This window comes from Cucurbita moschata, unplaced genomic scaffold, assembly GCF_002738365.1.
Source record: "Cucurbita moschata cultivar Rifu unplaced genomic scaffold, Cmos_1.0 Cmo_Scf00013, whole genome shotgun sequence".
Lineage (NCBI taxonomy): Eukaryota > Viridiplantae > Streptophyta > Magnoliopsida > Cucurbitales > Cucurbitaceae > Cucurbita > Cucurbita moschata.
In genome coordinates this window covers 3,682,184-3,698,259 of record NW_019268529.1, presented here as the reverse complement: position 1 = coordinate 3,698,259, position 16,076 = coordinate 3,682,184, and the positions used below count along the sequence as shown (strand labels likewise).

Below are 16,076 nucleotides of genomic sequence, written 5' to 3'. Positions count from 1 at the left end.
AAAAAAAAAAAAAAAAAAAAAAAAAAAAAAAAAAAAAAAACTGGACGACTTATTATAAAAAGTTATATCATAGATTAACTTTTCCAGAGATAATTTAATTAAATAGCACAAAATCTCAATATTAAAATCATAGTGCAAAGGACTACTTCATTAATAAATTAATAAAATAAAATACTTTATTTTATTTTGTTGATGGAAGGATTTTAATCAGAGATAAAAATCTCAATCATAGAAAAGATTTCAATTCTGCTCCTAAATTGAAGACTTAAATTCGATTCAATCTCTATTGTTAATACTATCTAATAGTCAGACAAAGGAAGGAATTCCACGGATACACGTTGTAACTTTTATGCTCTGTTTTATTGACAATCTATTTCTCAAGAACATATCAAAATCCAGAAAGTTCAAGGTCAATAGTTGACGAATTGTCCCTAAACCACACCAAACAAGACGAATTGAGAAAAAATCTCAATTAAACTTTTCGCTTCACATGTTATCTAAGAACAAACGGATCATCACATCATATACAGCCTTCAATCCTTACCGTAACAAGAATCGATCAAAATCCTTTAGCACTTCCACAACCAAAACGGTATCACATAAACACCGAACAATGATTTACACAACAACGATAAGTAATATAAAACGATTAAATTAAGTTACCACGCGCCATGGCGGCACCGACAATGCATCTTCCAGCCGCGATCGCAAGCGCAGTGCCTGGATGAAGAATCCACGGACGACAAAAAGCGAACGAGAACGAGTATAATGATCGGAACAGCGAGAAGAGGCCAATTGATTTGAAACTCGGAGAAGTCGATAGGTTCAGAGGAGAACAAGGAGGACAATCCGATCAAGATGAAGACTACGGTGAGAAGCACCAGGATAGGGCCGGGGAGTGGACCGGAAGGGCGAGGCTTATAACCATAACAGTAAGTCATTTCACGATCTTCGAATCGTCAACAATGGCGATTTACAGAGGAGAGAGATCGAAGGTTTGAAAAGGGAAGATAATAAAGAGCCAAGTGGTATTTATAGCGAAGACTGATGTCGTGAATGAACCGCCTCATGGAATGAACAATGTAGCTAGAGGGCATAAAGGTAATTTTCCCTTAAAATATCTATTACATTCCTCCGACCATACTTTATTTTTCAAAAAGAGCCTATTTTTTTTATTATAATAAATTAGGCTATATATTTTAAATTTTAATTATTTGTTTATTTACATAAATTAATAAATTTATTAAAGTCAAATGTATTCATAAAATACAAAAATTGAATTGTTTTATGATAAAAATTGGTATGAAAATTTTACATTAATAATTAAATTGTTATAAACTTTTAAATACATGACTAAATTATTATAAATTTAAAATTTTGAAACCTTTTAAACTTGATATTTTTGAAATAAAGTATTAAACTAATAAAGTATTAACTCTTTCTATTTAAACTAATAATATAACTTCTCCCTACCGGAATAGTTATATATATATATTTCCGGTAAGTCTTGTTGTTGCCTTTTTGCTTGCATATAACACCATTTTAAATCTCGCTTTCAAACTCTTTTTTGAAATCTCTCTATCTTGTTTTCTAAAACTATGTTGCTTATTTGTAGGCAACATAGTGAGAAATTGGAGCTAGAGGTTCATGCATACGTTGCTTATTTGTAGGCAACGCAAAAATGAATTAGCTTAACTCACTTGTTAGTGAGAAGTGAGTACCGCACACAAGTCTACTTTCATTAAAAGTGCGATTGTGACAAATGGTATCACGAATTTATCACATTTTTTAAAGTTACAATAAAATTCGTTAGTTTTTATTATTATTATTTTTTTTTATTTACTGTTTTAGTACTTTATTTAAAAGATACCTCAAACCTTTAAAAAAAAAAAATAAAAAATTAAGGACATTTTTTCTTTTAATTATTATTATTTTATAAAAATAAATAATAAATAAATGAATTTCCAAGTAGGAATTAAATTATTGTCATAAAGCTTGTGTACAGATAAACCCTACGCCGGAAACAACCCTAAACCCTACACCGAAGAACCAAACCTTCGCCGGGAGATAAACCCTACGCCGCCTCTTCTCGGGCCTGCAACAGAACAGAAGAAACAAGGGGCTCTAGAGTTGTCTCACGAGGCCGTGAAGAAAATCCGATCCGTATTGTTTTCGCATGGTTCCGGCAAAAGCCGCCGAAGGTGAAGGCATTTTTGGCCGTCGTTCTTGGTATGGTGGGATGATATCGAAGTTGGAAAGTTGGTTTAGGGTTTAGGCAGTAGACGTTTGTTTCATTCGCAACGCAGTTGCAAGGAAATCTTGCATTGATTTTGAGGTATTTGTTAATGGTGAAGATAGAGCTGAAAGTGAAGAATTCAAATATGAAGAGTAAAAAGAGAAAGCTGAAGAGTCCTCAAACATCTGAGAGGCCTTCCAAATCCGCTCGGCATTTAATCTCGCCGGAAGTGGAAGTTGTAGACGGAACAGAACAGGTTGAGAAGATGGAGCAGGGAGAAGTGTCTCAAGAGTTTGATGAAAGTTGTCCATGGAGGAACTTGGAGTTGATTTTCTTGATTCAGAACAAAGAATTCAACCAACAAAAGTTTGTTTCTCTCACGCTGTGTTTTTGCATATGTGTTATGATGGAATTCATTGGTTTTGCGCGGAAACACTGTAAGCTTTTGTTTAATGTTCTTCGGTATTTCAATGCAGGAAGGTCGATGCAGTTTTCAGCTTTGTAAACTCAAAGTGGAATGAGAAGGATAAATATCATGATAAGGTCAAAATGTCGCGCTTGATTGTTTTTCTTAGCGACTGGGTGCAGTCTTTGTTGATTTCATCTGAAAAGAAAGCGAAGAATGATGGTGGAAAACATCATAACATGGCTATTGAGCCATGCTTAGATTATAGATGCTGGGAGGTATTTAAATTTTGTTTGGAAGAATCAGTAAAAACACTCATCCCTTTGAATCTCTCAAAAAATCTTTTGCATGCCTTTTGTTTTGTTACAAGAAGTGCAATATCCCTACTAGGGGATTTGTCGAGTTCAAGAGAAGAGTTGTTTTCCGGGGATTGTTTCAAGTTGTACAATGTTGTGCTTGATTGTGTTTCTTTAGTATTTTCTCCCCATTTGGGTCTATCCAATGAGAATCTAGATGCTTGGATTTCTACAATTGATGCAATGCTTGAGTTTCTTCACAAAATTTATGTAAGTAGCCTTGAAGATAAAGATGTAGGAATTTTTGCTATTAAATTTTCCTCTATGATGCTTAAGCCTTTTGCTAAATTTTTGTGGACTCACCCTACCAAGAAAGCTGGATTTCACAATTTTGTCAATAAGCTTTTGGAACCATTATTGCAATTATTGCTTGACATAAGCCTTAAAGCTGATGGGTGTGATCATTGTTGGACAAGAACATTGATGAAGTTACTTGAAGAAGTTCTATCTCATGCTTTGTTTCACACGGTGCATATCGATGGATTTTTGTGCTTACATGGTTCTGATAAGGTTATAAAATCCCCTGATGAGAAATCAGAAGAGTCTAAAGCACATATTAAGAGCTATCATAGACATTTGTTTGACAAAATGCAAAAGCTAGTTGCAGGAAAGAAGTTTTCGGCATTGGGTGCGGTAGGAGAATTGTTTCATGTGCTTGTTGTCCGAGTTAAAAAGGTGAAAGGAGTTTCAATATCGTCTGAGGACACCAAACTGAATAACAAAATGAGGGATGATATATCAAGTCATGCATCCTCTGGACTCTCAGAGAAAAGCAATAACCAGAGCAGTTTGAGTACAGAAATAAGGAAGCCTCTATTTGAGTTTTTTGTACAAATTTTGGATCCTTTACTTCAGACAATTGAACAAATTAGCGCTGAGATCAAACTGGGAACGGCCTTGTCAGATGTTCATTGCTTACTCAAGTCGATAAATAATCTACTTGCAAGTTTTATGGAGGAAAAGGTGTACTTGAGAACTGAGGATAACTCTGAAGGGGCTTACCATAATTTCTTAAAAAAGGTGTATGATACAGTAATGCTGGTTTCCTCTCATTTGCTTTTATTATCAAGACTTGAGATAGAAAACAATATAGACCTGGAAGTATATGTTTTAGCTGGAAATGAGATACTGGTGACTCTTAGTTATCTTCTGGAAATTGAATATGATGTTATTGGGAATGATTTGGTGAGCTTATGGCTTGTGATCCTTTCTTACTCTGCTATAAATCTTTCTTTCACAAGCGTACCTAAGCAACACTTGTTAACTTCCAAGATTCAAGAGCTTGGATGTCAGCTGGTTGCCTTATATGGTCAACTACGGCAGGTCAGTATTAAGTCTTCGGATTATTATCTGAAATTTGTCTTGCTTTTCTGTCATGTTATATCTTTATCATAATATTTTTTTTGTCTTATAAATTATTCTGCTATTTTTTTTTTTTTTTGCTTAATCTGAAATTTAATATACAAAACCATGATCAGTCCTTTTCTATATATTTGCTATTGTAGGTCAACGTTAGTATTTTTGCTCTATGTAAAGCCATGAGGACAGCGATATCAAATGAAGGCGAAAGTGAAAAAGATTATGCTAGCTTTATGACATCTTTAGGTCACGAAGCTTATGGGAAATCAGTTGGGATGCTACTTTCTTCACAAGAAATAAAATTTGCAATTCATAAAGCTATTAAATATATACCTGAAGGGCAAGCCAGCGGAATTATACAGCAGTTAACTGAGGACATGACAGAGACTTTAGGATGGCTGAGACAATGTAATATGAACATGAATACAAGAAACAACACAGAGGATTTGAATATGCAAACTGTGCTTCTTGGGAGAGGGCTGTCTGAAGTATATGCTTTGATGTTGGATTCACTGATGATCACATCTGGCAATGCGTTCCAAGTTGGAACTTCGATTGAGAACTTGGTTTCTGTCATACGTCCTTGCATGAGTAATTTGGTTGGGCCACAGGCAGATGGTGCCAAAGCATTCTTTGCTGCTGTCATAGGCAAAACATGTGATGATATGGTTGCAGATGAAGATAATTGTCTTGGATTTGGAGTAACCAGTCATTGGGTCTTTGTTTTTTTCCTTTGCCTGTACATGTCCTGTCGGAACCTGTACAGGCAAGCTATTAGCCTGATGCCTCCAAGTTCATCTAGAAAGATGTCAGCAGCAATTGGAGACTCATTCGTAGCCTATTCTGCCTGTGATTGGATGCAGAGGACTGACTGGAGTGATGAAGGATATTTCTCATGGATAATTCGACCTTCAGCTTCTGTACTTGTTGTTGCCCAATCTGTTTGTAGTCTTTATCATCAAGACACCAGTGTAGGTTGGTACCCTTTAATTTATGTATTGCTCACCATGGCTCTTCAGAGGTTAGTGGATTTGAATAAACAAATAGGCTCCCTTGAGTATTTGTACCAGAGAAATGAGAATTTGATGCAGGTTGAGGTGCTTGGTGATGATGGCTTGTCCGTGTTACAGAAAAAGAGCAAAAAGTATTCGAGGCTTGTCTCTGTTTTGCGGAAAGAAGCAGAAGATCTTACTGATTTCATGATGAGGCATTTTTCTTTGGTAGCTAAACGTCAAGTTTTGAATTCAACTAAAGAAGTTGCGACTTCAAATGATAAATCTACTGTAATGCTTAGTGAGATTGATGATTGGGACTTCAGTATTTGTAACGTGAACAAAAGGTCATTCCCCACAGCAGTTTGGTGGATTGTTTGTCAAAATGTTGATATTTGGGTGAATCATGCTGCTAAAAAGAAGCTAAAAATGTTCCTTTCTTTTTTGATTCGTACGTCCCATCAATTTTTAGTAAGCAGTGATACGAAGATTGGAAGACAACAAACCAATGGATTTCGGCAGCTAAAGAAAGTGTCCCTGCAACAAATTTCATCAGCTGCTCTAAGTGATCCCATCTTTTATGAACACGGAGTAAGACACTGAAATAAATACTACTCACCCTCTCAGTCTGTTTCTTTTTTTTTAAAAAAAAACTTTTTATTATTTAGTTTTGGTTTGCACGTGATAGTTAATGTCTTTTGAAGGTTTCATTGCCGTCAATACATTTCTGTCTAATTTCTTTTTCAAATTTCCTAGTTTTTATGGAGTTTATCATATCAGATGATGGCAATACTATCTATTCTTTTAGTTTGTCTGCAGGTTTTTGCCATCAAGGTTTTGTCGTGAGTTGAGCGCTTCATTATTATCATCTTTTCATGATATTAATACAAGTTCAACTGATTGGATGGAGGTGTTATGCACACTTGAGCGCTTAACTACTAGTGTTTGCAGTGGAAAACGCACTCCTGATGATAGTTCTCCCCTTGCAAAAACTGTAAATCATTCATCTGATATGTTATATACAGAAGATTGCAAGTGGAAGGGTGATTCATCTCAAAGCAATTTGAGTTTCAGAGCTTGTCAGCATTTGATTGACCTTTTGTGTTGGATGCCAAAAGGGAACTTTAGTTCAAGGTCCTTTTCCCTTTATACGACTCATGTTCTCAAACTTGAAAGGTATGCATTTCTTTGTAGCTTCCTTGCTCTCTTTTCTTATCAACGGTGCCAGAATATAATGTTTCTTAGTTTGCAGGATAATATAGAACTCACTTGTTTGTCATTGCTTTTCATATCATTGCTATTAATTAGACTATAAATAATAGAATGACAAAACAACTATTTCTCTTGTGAATCTTGGAAGATGATTTTTTTGTAGCTTCTTCTTGGAGTGTCGTCGTCAAGAGCCTTTGAAATTTATTCCCTTCTACTTTTGTTTTGTTTTCCAGGCAATTGGTGAGTGCTTTGTTAGATAATCAAACTGTTCTATGTTCAAATCAATTTGAACTCCTCAAATTGTTTGCATCTTGCCGGAAGGCCTTGAAATATATATTTATGGCTTACTATGAGGCTCGCAATGAACAAAGCTCATCTATTCCACTCCCATCTGAAAGTCAATTTCCCGTTTCATGGCTTTTCAAGTCTATATCAATTGTTAATCGAATTCAAGAAGCTTCTGCCGGAGGTACTGCCACAAAAATTAAGGATATCATCTTCTCCTTGATGGATCATACATCATACTTGTTTTTAACAACTAGCAAATATCAATTTAAGAATGCTTTACGATTAATGGTAATTGACAACAAAACCTGCGAGGAACACCAGGACGTTTGCCATGAACTAAATGATGGAGATGGCGTGTCTTTAGATTCCACTCACTGTGTTGAAGTGTGCAATAGTGCAATTCAAATGAGTATCAGTCTGAAGGAACAGGTGGAGAGTGAACTTATTTCTCTGAGGAAGTCTAATGTGTCAGTTGGAGATGGTAAAAATAGTGCCCAAATGTGTAAAGTTAATTCTCTAGCTTCTTGCCTTAATGGATTTTTGTGGGGCCTAGCCTCTGCTGTTGACCACACTGATTTGAGGAATGGTAACCGTCGCACGAGATCAATGAAGTTGAAATTTGAATACAGTTCCAAACTTAACCTTTGTATGAATGCAACTTCGGAACTGTTAGATCTTATCTTGGAAATGTTTCTTGATAGAGACAGTCAATGGCCAACAAAATTGTGTGATTATCAACCATCTCAAGACCTTTTGGTTGTAGATGAGCTCCCAGTTAAGCACTCTGGCTCTGAGGCTGATACTTCATTTAGTAAACATCGTGAATTAGAATCTTCCCATTGTGATGATGGCAGTGAAAGTGGTGGCACAAATAAAAAAAGGTTGAAATTGGAAAATAAAAGCAGTGTTGCCTCCATTCTCAATGAGGCTAACACAATTGAGATGCAATCGTTTAACCAATCCTTTTTGCAAGGACTGCTGAAAGGATCCTACCCTGATGTAGCATTTGCACTTAAACAGCTATTTCTTGCTGCTTCAGTCATTTTGAGATTGCATAAGCAATATGGTACAATTCCTCTGTCATCAAGTTTTATGGCCATCCTAATTGGCTTTTCAAGATTCTTGTTGCTAGAATTTGAGAATATGGTTGAAGTGCCAGAACCATTTTTGTTTGCATGCTTAGATGGTGTTCTTAAGTATCTGGAGGAATTAGGCCATCTGTTTCCTTCTGCTGATCCAATGAAATCCAGAGACCTATATTCTAGACTTGTAAATCTCCATTTGAAAGCAATGGGAAAGTGTATATCTCTACAGAGAAAAAGAGCTACTTTAGCATCCCATGAGACGGAGTCCACTACTAAGACTCTTGATGGTGGATTATTCGAAGAATCATCTTTTCCTGTAATCTACTGCATGGATGAATTTAAAGCTTCATTGAGAATGTCATTCAAAGTGTTCATAAGGGAAGCCTCGGAGTTGCATCTCTTATCTGCTATTCAAGCTATAGAGAGAGCCCTAGTTGGAGTGCAGGAAGGTTGTACAGCGACATATGAATTATGTTCTGGAAGTGAAGATGGGGGAAGCTGTTCCTCTATTGTTGCGGCTGGTATTGAATGTTTGGATCTGGTTCTTGAATTTGTTTCAGGTAATTTTTCATCACCATATAAGAGCATGTACTATTTGCTTTGTTATTTTGATGTATTCCTTCAAATCTTTTTCTTCTTTTGCAGCCTTGTAAATGGACGGTCTTACAAACTCTTTTCAACATGTACTAGTGTTTATGCATATTTATTAGTTGTATGTTACTTTTCCGTGGTCTCGTATGTTGCATTGCCTGTATGTAGGAGCAGCAAAGGCGAAAGGTTATTATTGAAATTGATATCTTTTAGCTTGTTCTCTATTGTGAAATAATCATGTCTATGTATTCTTTTAATAAACTGTTCTTCAAGATAACTTTGTTCTGCAATTTAAGCTTGGCCAATTAACCAATCTTAACCGAATATAATTTTCCTTTTCTCACTTGTTTTTTTAGGACGTAAATGCTTGGGCGTGGTTAAAAGACACATTCAGAGCTTAATTGCTGGTCTGTTTAGCATAGTTCTGCACCTGCAGAGCCCACATATTTTTTATGTAAGAACGATTGACACAAAAGGCAGGAGCGATCCAGATCCGGGAGCAGTCATTCTTATGTCTGTTGAAGTGCTTGCAAGAGTTTCAGGGAAGCATGCTATATACCAAATGAATGCTTGGTATGTAGCACAGTGTTTACGCATTCCTGCAGCACTTTTTGAAGATTTTTCTCTTAAGCTCCCAGGAATTCCTGTTCAATCAGAAAATTCCCTTATCTCAACTCCGGAAGCTTCCAATACAGTTGTAGCCACAAGAAATTCGATTATAGACAGACAATTCTTAATAGATCTTTTCGCTGCCTGCTGCCGTTTGTTATTTACCGTTCTCAAGCATCATAAGAGGTATGATTTAGGTTCGGAAATTTATTTGTAAAGGCGATTCTTAATATCTTTCGCTGCGGAGTAATCAATATTTTTCCTTCGTTTGATCACTTTCTACTGGTGATTTATTCTTGCATGATGATTGGATACTATACTAGTTACTTGATGTTTCACTACAGATGATTCTTGAAATATTTTGTAGTCTTTTTAACTACATAAAGCAAAACTTGTTCTAGTTTGAACAATTGAATGGCAGAACCGTGTAATTTAGGGGTTATCGATTACTTTCTAATCTTTGTTGGTCGAGCTAGAAGAATGAAAATAGTTGCCTTTTGATGTTTGTAAGCTGTAATTGTAAAGAAATTCAGACCCTTGTTATTATTCTTCATGTAAATCCTGGTGATCTCTAATCATGTCTTGTCAAGCTAGAATCAAATTGATAATTGTTGAGGGAGTCGATTTTGATTGTTTACTGTGCCTTCCATTCAAACCCTTGATTTGATATGATCGAACTAATCTTGTCGTTTTCCATAGTGAGTGCAAGCAGTCCATTGCTCAGCTACAAGCATCAGTGTCCGTTCTTCTTCATTCCCTTGAAAGAGTAGATCCAGATCCGGAACTTGTGGGTGGTTACTTTTCATGGAATGTAGATGAGGGAGTAAAGTGTGCTTGTTTCCTCCGAAGAATTTATGAAGAGGTTTATATTTCTGTCAATATTTCTTGATAACTTTTTATTGCTCGAGTTCTACAGCCTGAATAGCATCAGCATTAATTTTTTTCTCCGTTTAGCAATAAATACTCTTAGTCATTGGATCGATAATATCGATCGTCCCTTTATGATAGGACTCGTTAATATCTCGTACTATTCGAAATTTCACTCTGATACTAATAAAGTTGTATTCATCTGTCTCGTCTCTTGTTTGTCTAAGTGACATACCTTTTTCTGTTTCCATGACACAGATAAGACAGCAGCGGGAATTTGTAGGGCGACACTGCTCCCTGTTTCTCTCGAATTACATATCGGTTTACTCGGGACTCGGTCCCCTAAAATCCGGGATTAGAAGGTTTGGATCCTAAACTTCTATGAAAGAAAAATTTCAGCAAATTATAGTTCTAAATCTTACAAATATAATGCATAGTGTATCCATTTGTAAATATGGGCTAGCAAATTATAGTTCTACAGTCTTACAAATACAATTTGCTGAACTTCTTCTCGAGCGGGGGCTAGTAAATGCTTAGCTTATGATCTTGACAATTCCGGTGCAGGGAAATCGACAAAGCGTTAAGGCCCGGTGTCTATGCTCTAATAGATGCTTGTTCAGCTGAGGATCTTCAATATCTTCACACTGTATTTGGCGGTAAGTATCATCAAGTCATACAGTTTTCTTAGCAAACAGAAATGAAGATGCAAAAAGTTCACATATTTTTGTGCTGTTCTGTCTCTACAGAAGGTCCATGTAGAAATGCTCTGGCAACATTGCAGCAGGATTACAAACAATTTTTCCAATATGAAGGAAAGGTCTGATTCTGATATGATCCAGACTCATTTCTTTCTAGGTTCATAAGAATTGAGGAACCATATCTGTCTTGCAAGAAATTTACCTCGGAGGTAATGTTTATACCTTGCTTGATCGTCGAGATCGTAATCATTCGATTCTGCCCCATTGTCTGAGTGAGACCAGGTAAAGCTTTCTTAAAGAGGTTGAGCTGGTTCCTTTTCTAGCCCGTCAACGATTTGATTTAACGTTGATTTTTTATGTAAATAAGTTTAAAATTATTGTCCTTTTTCTTTTTTTAGTCTTCAGAAAATCTAATTTATTTCATGATAAACGTTTTTTTTACCAAGTGAGGCAGTTTTTTTACTGCGGTTTTGCCTAATTATAATTTATACTTCTGTGTTTGGTAGTCTTTTATTTTTTAAATTTTATCTCATCGAGATCTACTTTTTACAGCCATGGATCTGTTCACGACTTTATGAAAATAATTTAACTTTTTGACTTCGATATCATCCTAATGGTTTATTCGTTCACGTCCAGGAACTTGTTCTTCCTTCGAACTTTAGTACATTATGTTAATCTTAGTCGATTTGAAATTAGAAGGCTTGAAAAATGTGGAGGGAGGTGTGTCTCTAACTCTAAGCCGTTGCTCATCTTCTAAACTAGGTGAGTGATAAGGTTGGTCAAGGTATAGCTCTTTGATATTCACACACATATATATAAATAAACTAATGTAATCGAAATCTCTAAGCAGTTGTCGGTCGAGGCCGACCAACACTTATCACTCATGCTAACTTAGCTGCAAAATAGCTCTGACAAGAAGAAATGTGCGACAAAATAATGAAGAAGGAGATTGACCTTAGTTCGTAGTAAGTAGAGACCTACAATACATGCACAAGTTGAAAATCAACCAGAGTTTGGAAGAGAGTACGCGGAATATATTGCATGCTTCGATGATGAAACTCTTCAAATCTAAGGATACACTAATGATACAACAATGATTGTTATAGCATATAGATCGCATGATACAAGCTTTATTTAATCTATAGGAGACAACTACTGAAAGTAGACCAATTCAAACTAGTTCAAGAAGCTTGAAAGTATACAAGCTTAAGTGCGTTCAACCGAAAGGTACATTAAAGAGCGATAAGGTAAAAGTCAAAGACTCGTACCGAGCCAACACACTCTCAATTAAAAGGCTTAAATTTCGTTGTTGGCTTAAATTAGTCTGGATTGAAGTGTTTTTATAAAAGCAATTTTAGATAAGAATTTATAAATAATCCTCCAAAACTAAAAAAATAATTATCAGGCCTTTTTATTTCATAAAAATGGAACCATAAAAAATAATTATCAAATTAAAAACTAAATTATTATAAAGTTTGTATTAACAACACTAAATTAAAAACTAAATTATTAGGATATTAAATCATGACCCGGATGCGTTGACCCGACAACCCAAATTCGCCATTTTTCTCAAAGGAGTGTTGGACCCGTCAAAATTTATCGTACGCGGTTCGCCTGCCTCTCTCTTCGTCGGTTGCTCGCCGCAAAGCCTAAATTTCGCCGGAAGATCAATCCTCCGCCGCCTCTGATCAGGCCTGCAACAAAACAGAAAAAGAAAGGATTGGAGTTATCTCATGAGGCCGTCAAGAAATCTGATCCATATCGTCTCCTCATGGGTCCGGCGACAGCCGCCGAAGGCGAAGGCCTTTTTGGCCGTCGTGCTTGGTATGGTGGCTCTGGCCGTTCTTCGGTCCGTTGTTCACGATCATGATAATCTATTTGTCGCTGCCGAGGCAGTGCACTCCATTGGAATTTCGGTTCTTATTTATAAGCTGATGAAGGAGAGGACTTGTGCTGGTAATCCCTCAATTTTGGTATCAAAATGCCCTTAGAAAAATGGTTTGTATCAATCGAGTGACTAACGAGTAAAAGTTTTTGTCAAAATTTGTATTATCGTGGGTGGATTCGGAAATCATGTCGTTGCCTGCTTGTCCCTAATTATTTCTTCTCCAGCATTTATTTAGTTTTTAGCTGAGATGAGCTATGGGAATTCATGAATACCAATTATTAGTTACAATGAATGTTAACCTAAAGGTTTCATCTTCAAGGGACTTTTTAGGGTGTCTATCTAATCTCTAATCCTTCATTCAAATATTTAATTTGCATACGCAGCAATTTATGAGTTCAATTTAGAGTGGTTGTTCTTGTAATGTGTGGATTCTAGACCTGCACAAGTTGTTATCTCCTAGAAACTTGGCCTTGTCTGATCCATTTTGTTTTTGGTTTTAAAATTATGCTTGTTTCCTCACCATTTTTAGGTAAGCTTTTTGATTTATCTGGAAGTTTTCTTTGATGCATTACCACACATGATTCTGAAGCATATTCTGGTTTCTCAGGAATATCACTCAAGTCTCAAGAATTAACCGCTATTTTCTTGGCTGCGAGGTTGTATTGTAGTTTTGTTATGGAGTATGATATACACACCATATTAGATTTAGCAACACTGGCCACGACCCTCTGGGTGATCTATATGATCCGCTTCAAACTTAAGTCGAGCTACATGGCGGATAAAGACAACTTTGCATTATATTATGTGGTAAGGTTCTGTTTTTTTTAGACTCCTTTTCTATTTTTCGGAGAAACCGACTGGTCGAATTTTATATCATCATTGCCAAGAATATAGAAGTTTCGTTCTGTTTGCGTCTGTTCCATTGTAGCATTTGTTATTAATATCAGTTATCACTAGTTCTTTTTTCTCAGAAGCAATTCCATTGTAGCATTTGTTAGTATCATTAATCGTGGATATTTTCTTGTGGCCATTGATCCAAAGAGGTTTTTCATTGTAACTTGTGTGCAGGACTAATGAGTCGGATGCGTATTTTTGTGGCTTACTAATATCTTGCCTTTACATTTTGGATGCAGCTAGTACCCTGTGCTATCCTGGCTTTACTTGTTCATCCATCAACTTCTCATCACTTTGTTAACAGAGTTTTCTGGGCATTTTGTGTGTATCTGGAAGCCGTTTCGGTGCTACCCCAGTTGCGAGTGATGCAGAACACTAAGGTATGATATTGCATAATGAACTGAATTTACTTGCTTTACGAAACTACGATGTGAGGTAGTAACGCTAAACATTTTCCCCTCTCCAACTTTCAGATTGTTGAACCATTTACTGCGCATTATGTATTTGCATTGGGTATTGCAAGATTCCTTAGCTGCGCTCATTGGGTTCTCCAGGTTTGTTTTGTATAGTCTTCTCTTGATTCTAGCATTGCTTTGTATGTGTACTTGCTTCGTTATTGATAATGCTATAGGTCGAAATTTACAACGAAAAATCTTCGCACTTGATTTTAGTTCCTCTTGAAATTTAGGCTTTTTTTCTTTACGATTTCTTTGGTGCTTTTTAAATCACATTTGAATTCTCTACAAAATTTTCAAAACAAGCACAAGTTTTTAAAACCTACTCTTTCTAGTTTCAAAATGTAACTCAGATTTTGAAAACAATTTAAACAAATAGACAGAAAAACAAGGAAATGGTGTGAAAGTAATGTTTATAGGCTTAACTTTCAACGATAAAAAACTAAAAACAAAATAGCTATCAAACGGGACTTTATTATTTTGGTTTCTTGTTCTTCTACTGCGTCGTGTTATTCCAAACGAATTATCCGTAATGCCACCTACCACATTTTAAGTTGTATAATAAATATAACTAATTGTCCATCTCTCTTTATTTCTTCTGTCTTCAAATTCACTTTTGTGATTTGTGATGGGTGATGCATCGCTTTCTTTTCGGTAATTAGGTCTTGGATAGTCGTGGACATCTTCTAGTAGCTCTCGGATATGGTTTGTGGCCATCTATGGTTCTGATCTCAGAAGTTGTACAAACTTTCATCCTAGCCGACTTCTGTTACTATTATGTGAAGAGGTTAGCACTTGTTTTTTCCCCCTTATTTTTAACAAGATACAGATCTTTCATGTTGTTTTTTATTTGGAAATTTAGACCAATAACTTTTCGTCTTAGGCTGAACCTTCTGTCTTGAAATTTTGCAGTGTTTTGGGCGGACAGCTCGTCCTCCGACTCCCTTCTGGAGTGGTGTGATGAACCATTGTTGTGTCATGTGCTTTTGTCCATAGCCAGGCCAAGTTCTTTTCTTGACATGTTTGCGGGTATGTGGTTGACATTGTTATTATAACCTGAAATCACCTTGGCTGCATGTAAATTTAAACATTCAAGAAGATTGATGATTTATCAAATTTCACTACTTATACTATATCTTTCATACACTCTTAGAAGTTAGTAGTCATTGTTTACATTGATGGGAGCTTTTGGTAACATGGGCGTCAAAGTATGGAATTGTAAGATATCTCCTTACAATATATTGATATTCATAGGAAAAACTCTTACCCTTAGACAATAAAAAACTCTCATCCAATGGAGTGTGGGTAGCCATGTAGTCTTGCTACCTCTCTAGTGAATACATTGGCCACCGATTTTTGTCGTGAAGGGATGCTTGATAGCAAGGAAATAGGCTGCCTTACTCGAGCGATCACCGACCACCGACCACCAAGATGTCTTCCCACACTCTCTTAGGAATGCCCAATGGCAAAAGTAACCCAGTAGGTGAAATGGCCAATGATCTGTTGTTCCTCTGGCAAATTAAACAACCTTATTTTCTTGTCCCAGGCGATACCGTACTTCAAAATTGTTGCCCAACCGTCTCGAAACCCACCTTTTGTATTGTAATAAAAGCTTTAGAGCGTGTTGATCAATCTTCACACTAAACTTTTGCCCTAGCAAATAAGGTTGCCAATATATAGACTTGGCTTAAGCTTTGGAGGATAGAGTATGGCTTAAGAATGCTGTTGGTTGCTTCTTTTGAGATAAGAAAACTCCCAAACCAGTACCTGAATCATCAGTTTCCACCAAAAATGGTTAGCTGAAATCAGGGAGGGCGACTATGGTTCGTGTAACCATGGCTTGCTTCAATCTCTTGAATGATTTCGGGCTCGGTTGGTCCCTTCAAACGCCCTTAGAGGAATTGGCCATTCCAGCTTTGTTCTCACTTTCTTGAGATCGGCCTCCACACCAACCGCCAAGATCCAATGCCTTAGATATTCAGTTTCTCTTGCATGAGTTGCATTTTGCTCTATTGGCACACAGTTGATTGTCCCTCAATTCATCAAACACCACTCCAAATGACATAGTGTTCATCATAGAAAGAGTTATACAAACCAAGATGAACTTACGTAGGAATGGTAGGAAAATGCAATTCCTCGA

General features: G+C 36.4%; 2 protein-coding genes across 3 annotated transcripts; both read left to right on the top strand.

Moving 5' to 3' along the window:
- Positions 1 to 1,997: 1,997 nt before the first annotated feature.
- LOC111451261 lies at positions 1,998 to 11,071 on the top strand. Of its 2 annotated transcripts, none has more exons than XM_023091610.1 (10): positions 1,998 to 2,602; positions 2,713 to 4,321; positions 4,504 to 5,940; positions 6,158 to 6,525; positions 6,795 to 8,494; positions 8,882 to 9,320; positions 9,834 to 9,996; positions 10,260 to 10,363; positions 10,566 to 10,657; positions 10,748 to 11,071. In XM_023091610.1, exons 1-10 carry the CDS (start codon positions 2,346 to 2,348, stop codon positions 10,822 to 10,824), a joined length of 6,246 nt encoding a protein of 2,081 aa, XP_022947378.1. In that variant the 5' UTR covers positions 1,998 to 2,345; the 3' UTR covers positions 10,825 to 11,071. The 2 variants fall into 2 exon arrangements, with proteins under 2 accessions (XP_022947378.1, XP_022947379.1); XM_023091611.1 differs by having other exon boundaries at positions 2,401 to 2,602; positions 2,717 to 4,321.
- Positions 11,072 to 12,272: 1,201 nt separating this feature from the next.
- LOC111451810 (putative ER lumen protein-retaining receptor C28H8.4) lies at positions 12,273 to 15,084 on the top strand. The gene is made up of 6 exons (XM_023092377.1): positions 12,273 to 12,655; positions 13,195 to 13,394; positions 13,721 to 13,861; positions 13,955 to 14,035; positions 14,599 to 14,723; positions 14,849 to 15,084. Exons 1-6 carry the CDS (start codon positions 12,433 to 12,435, stop codon positions 14,895 to 14,897), a joined length of 819 nt encoding a protein of 272 aa, XP_022948145.1. The 5' UTR covers positions 12,273 to 12,432; the 3' UTR covers positions 14,898 to 15,084.
- Positions 15,085 to 16,076: the final 992 nt, after the last annotated feature.

Excerpts from the sequence above, each read along its gene's own strand:
- LOC111451261 (XM_023091610.1), top strand. The coding sequence starts at position 2,346 with ATGGTGAAGATAGAGCTGAAAGTGAAGAATTCAAATATGAAGAGTAAA. Across the intron at positions 4,322-4,503 it reads TATATGGTCAACTACGGCAG|GTCAACGTTAGTATTTTTGC; the intron begins GTCAGTATTAAG and ends TTGCTATTGTAG. Across the intron at positions 10,658-10,747 it reads TCTTCACACTGTATTTGGCG|AAGGTCCATGTAGAAATGCT; the intron begins GTAAGTATCATC and ends CTGTCTCTACAG.
- LOC111451810 (XM_023092377.1), top strand. The coding sequence starts at position 12,433 with ATGAGGCCGTCAAGAAATCTGATCCATATCGTCTCCTCATGGGTCCGG. Across the intron at positions 13,395-13,720 it reads ACTTTGCATTATATTATGTG|CTAGTACCCTGTGCTATCCT; the intron begins GTAAGGTTCTGT and ends TTTTGGATGCAG. Across the intron at positions 13,862-13,954 it reads GAGTGATGCAGAACACTAAG|ATTGTTGAACCATTTACTGC; the intron begins GTATGATATTGC and ends TCCAACTTTCAG.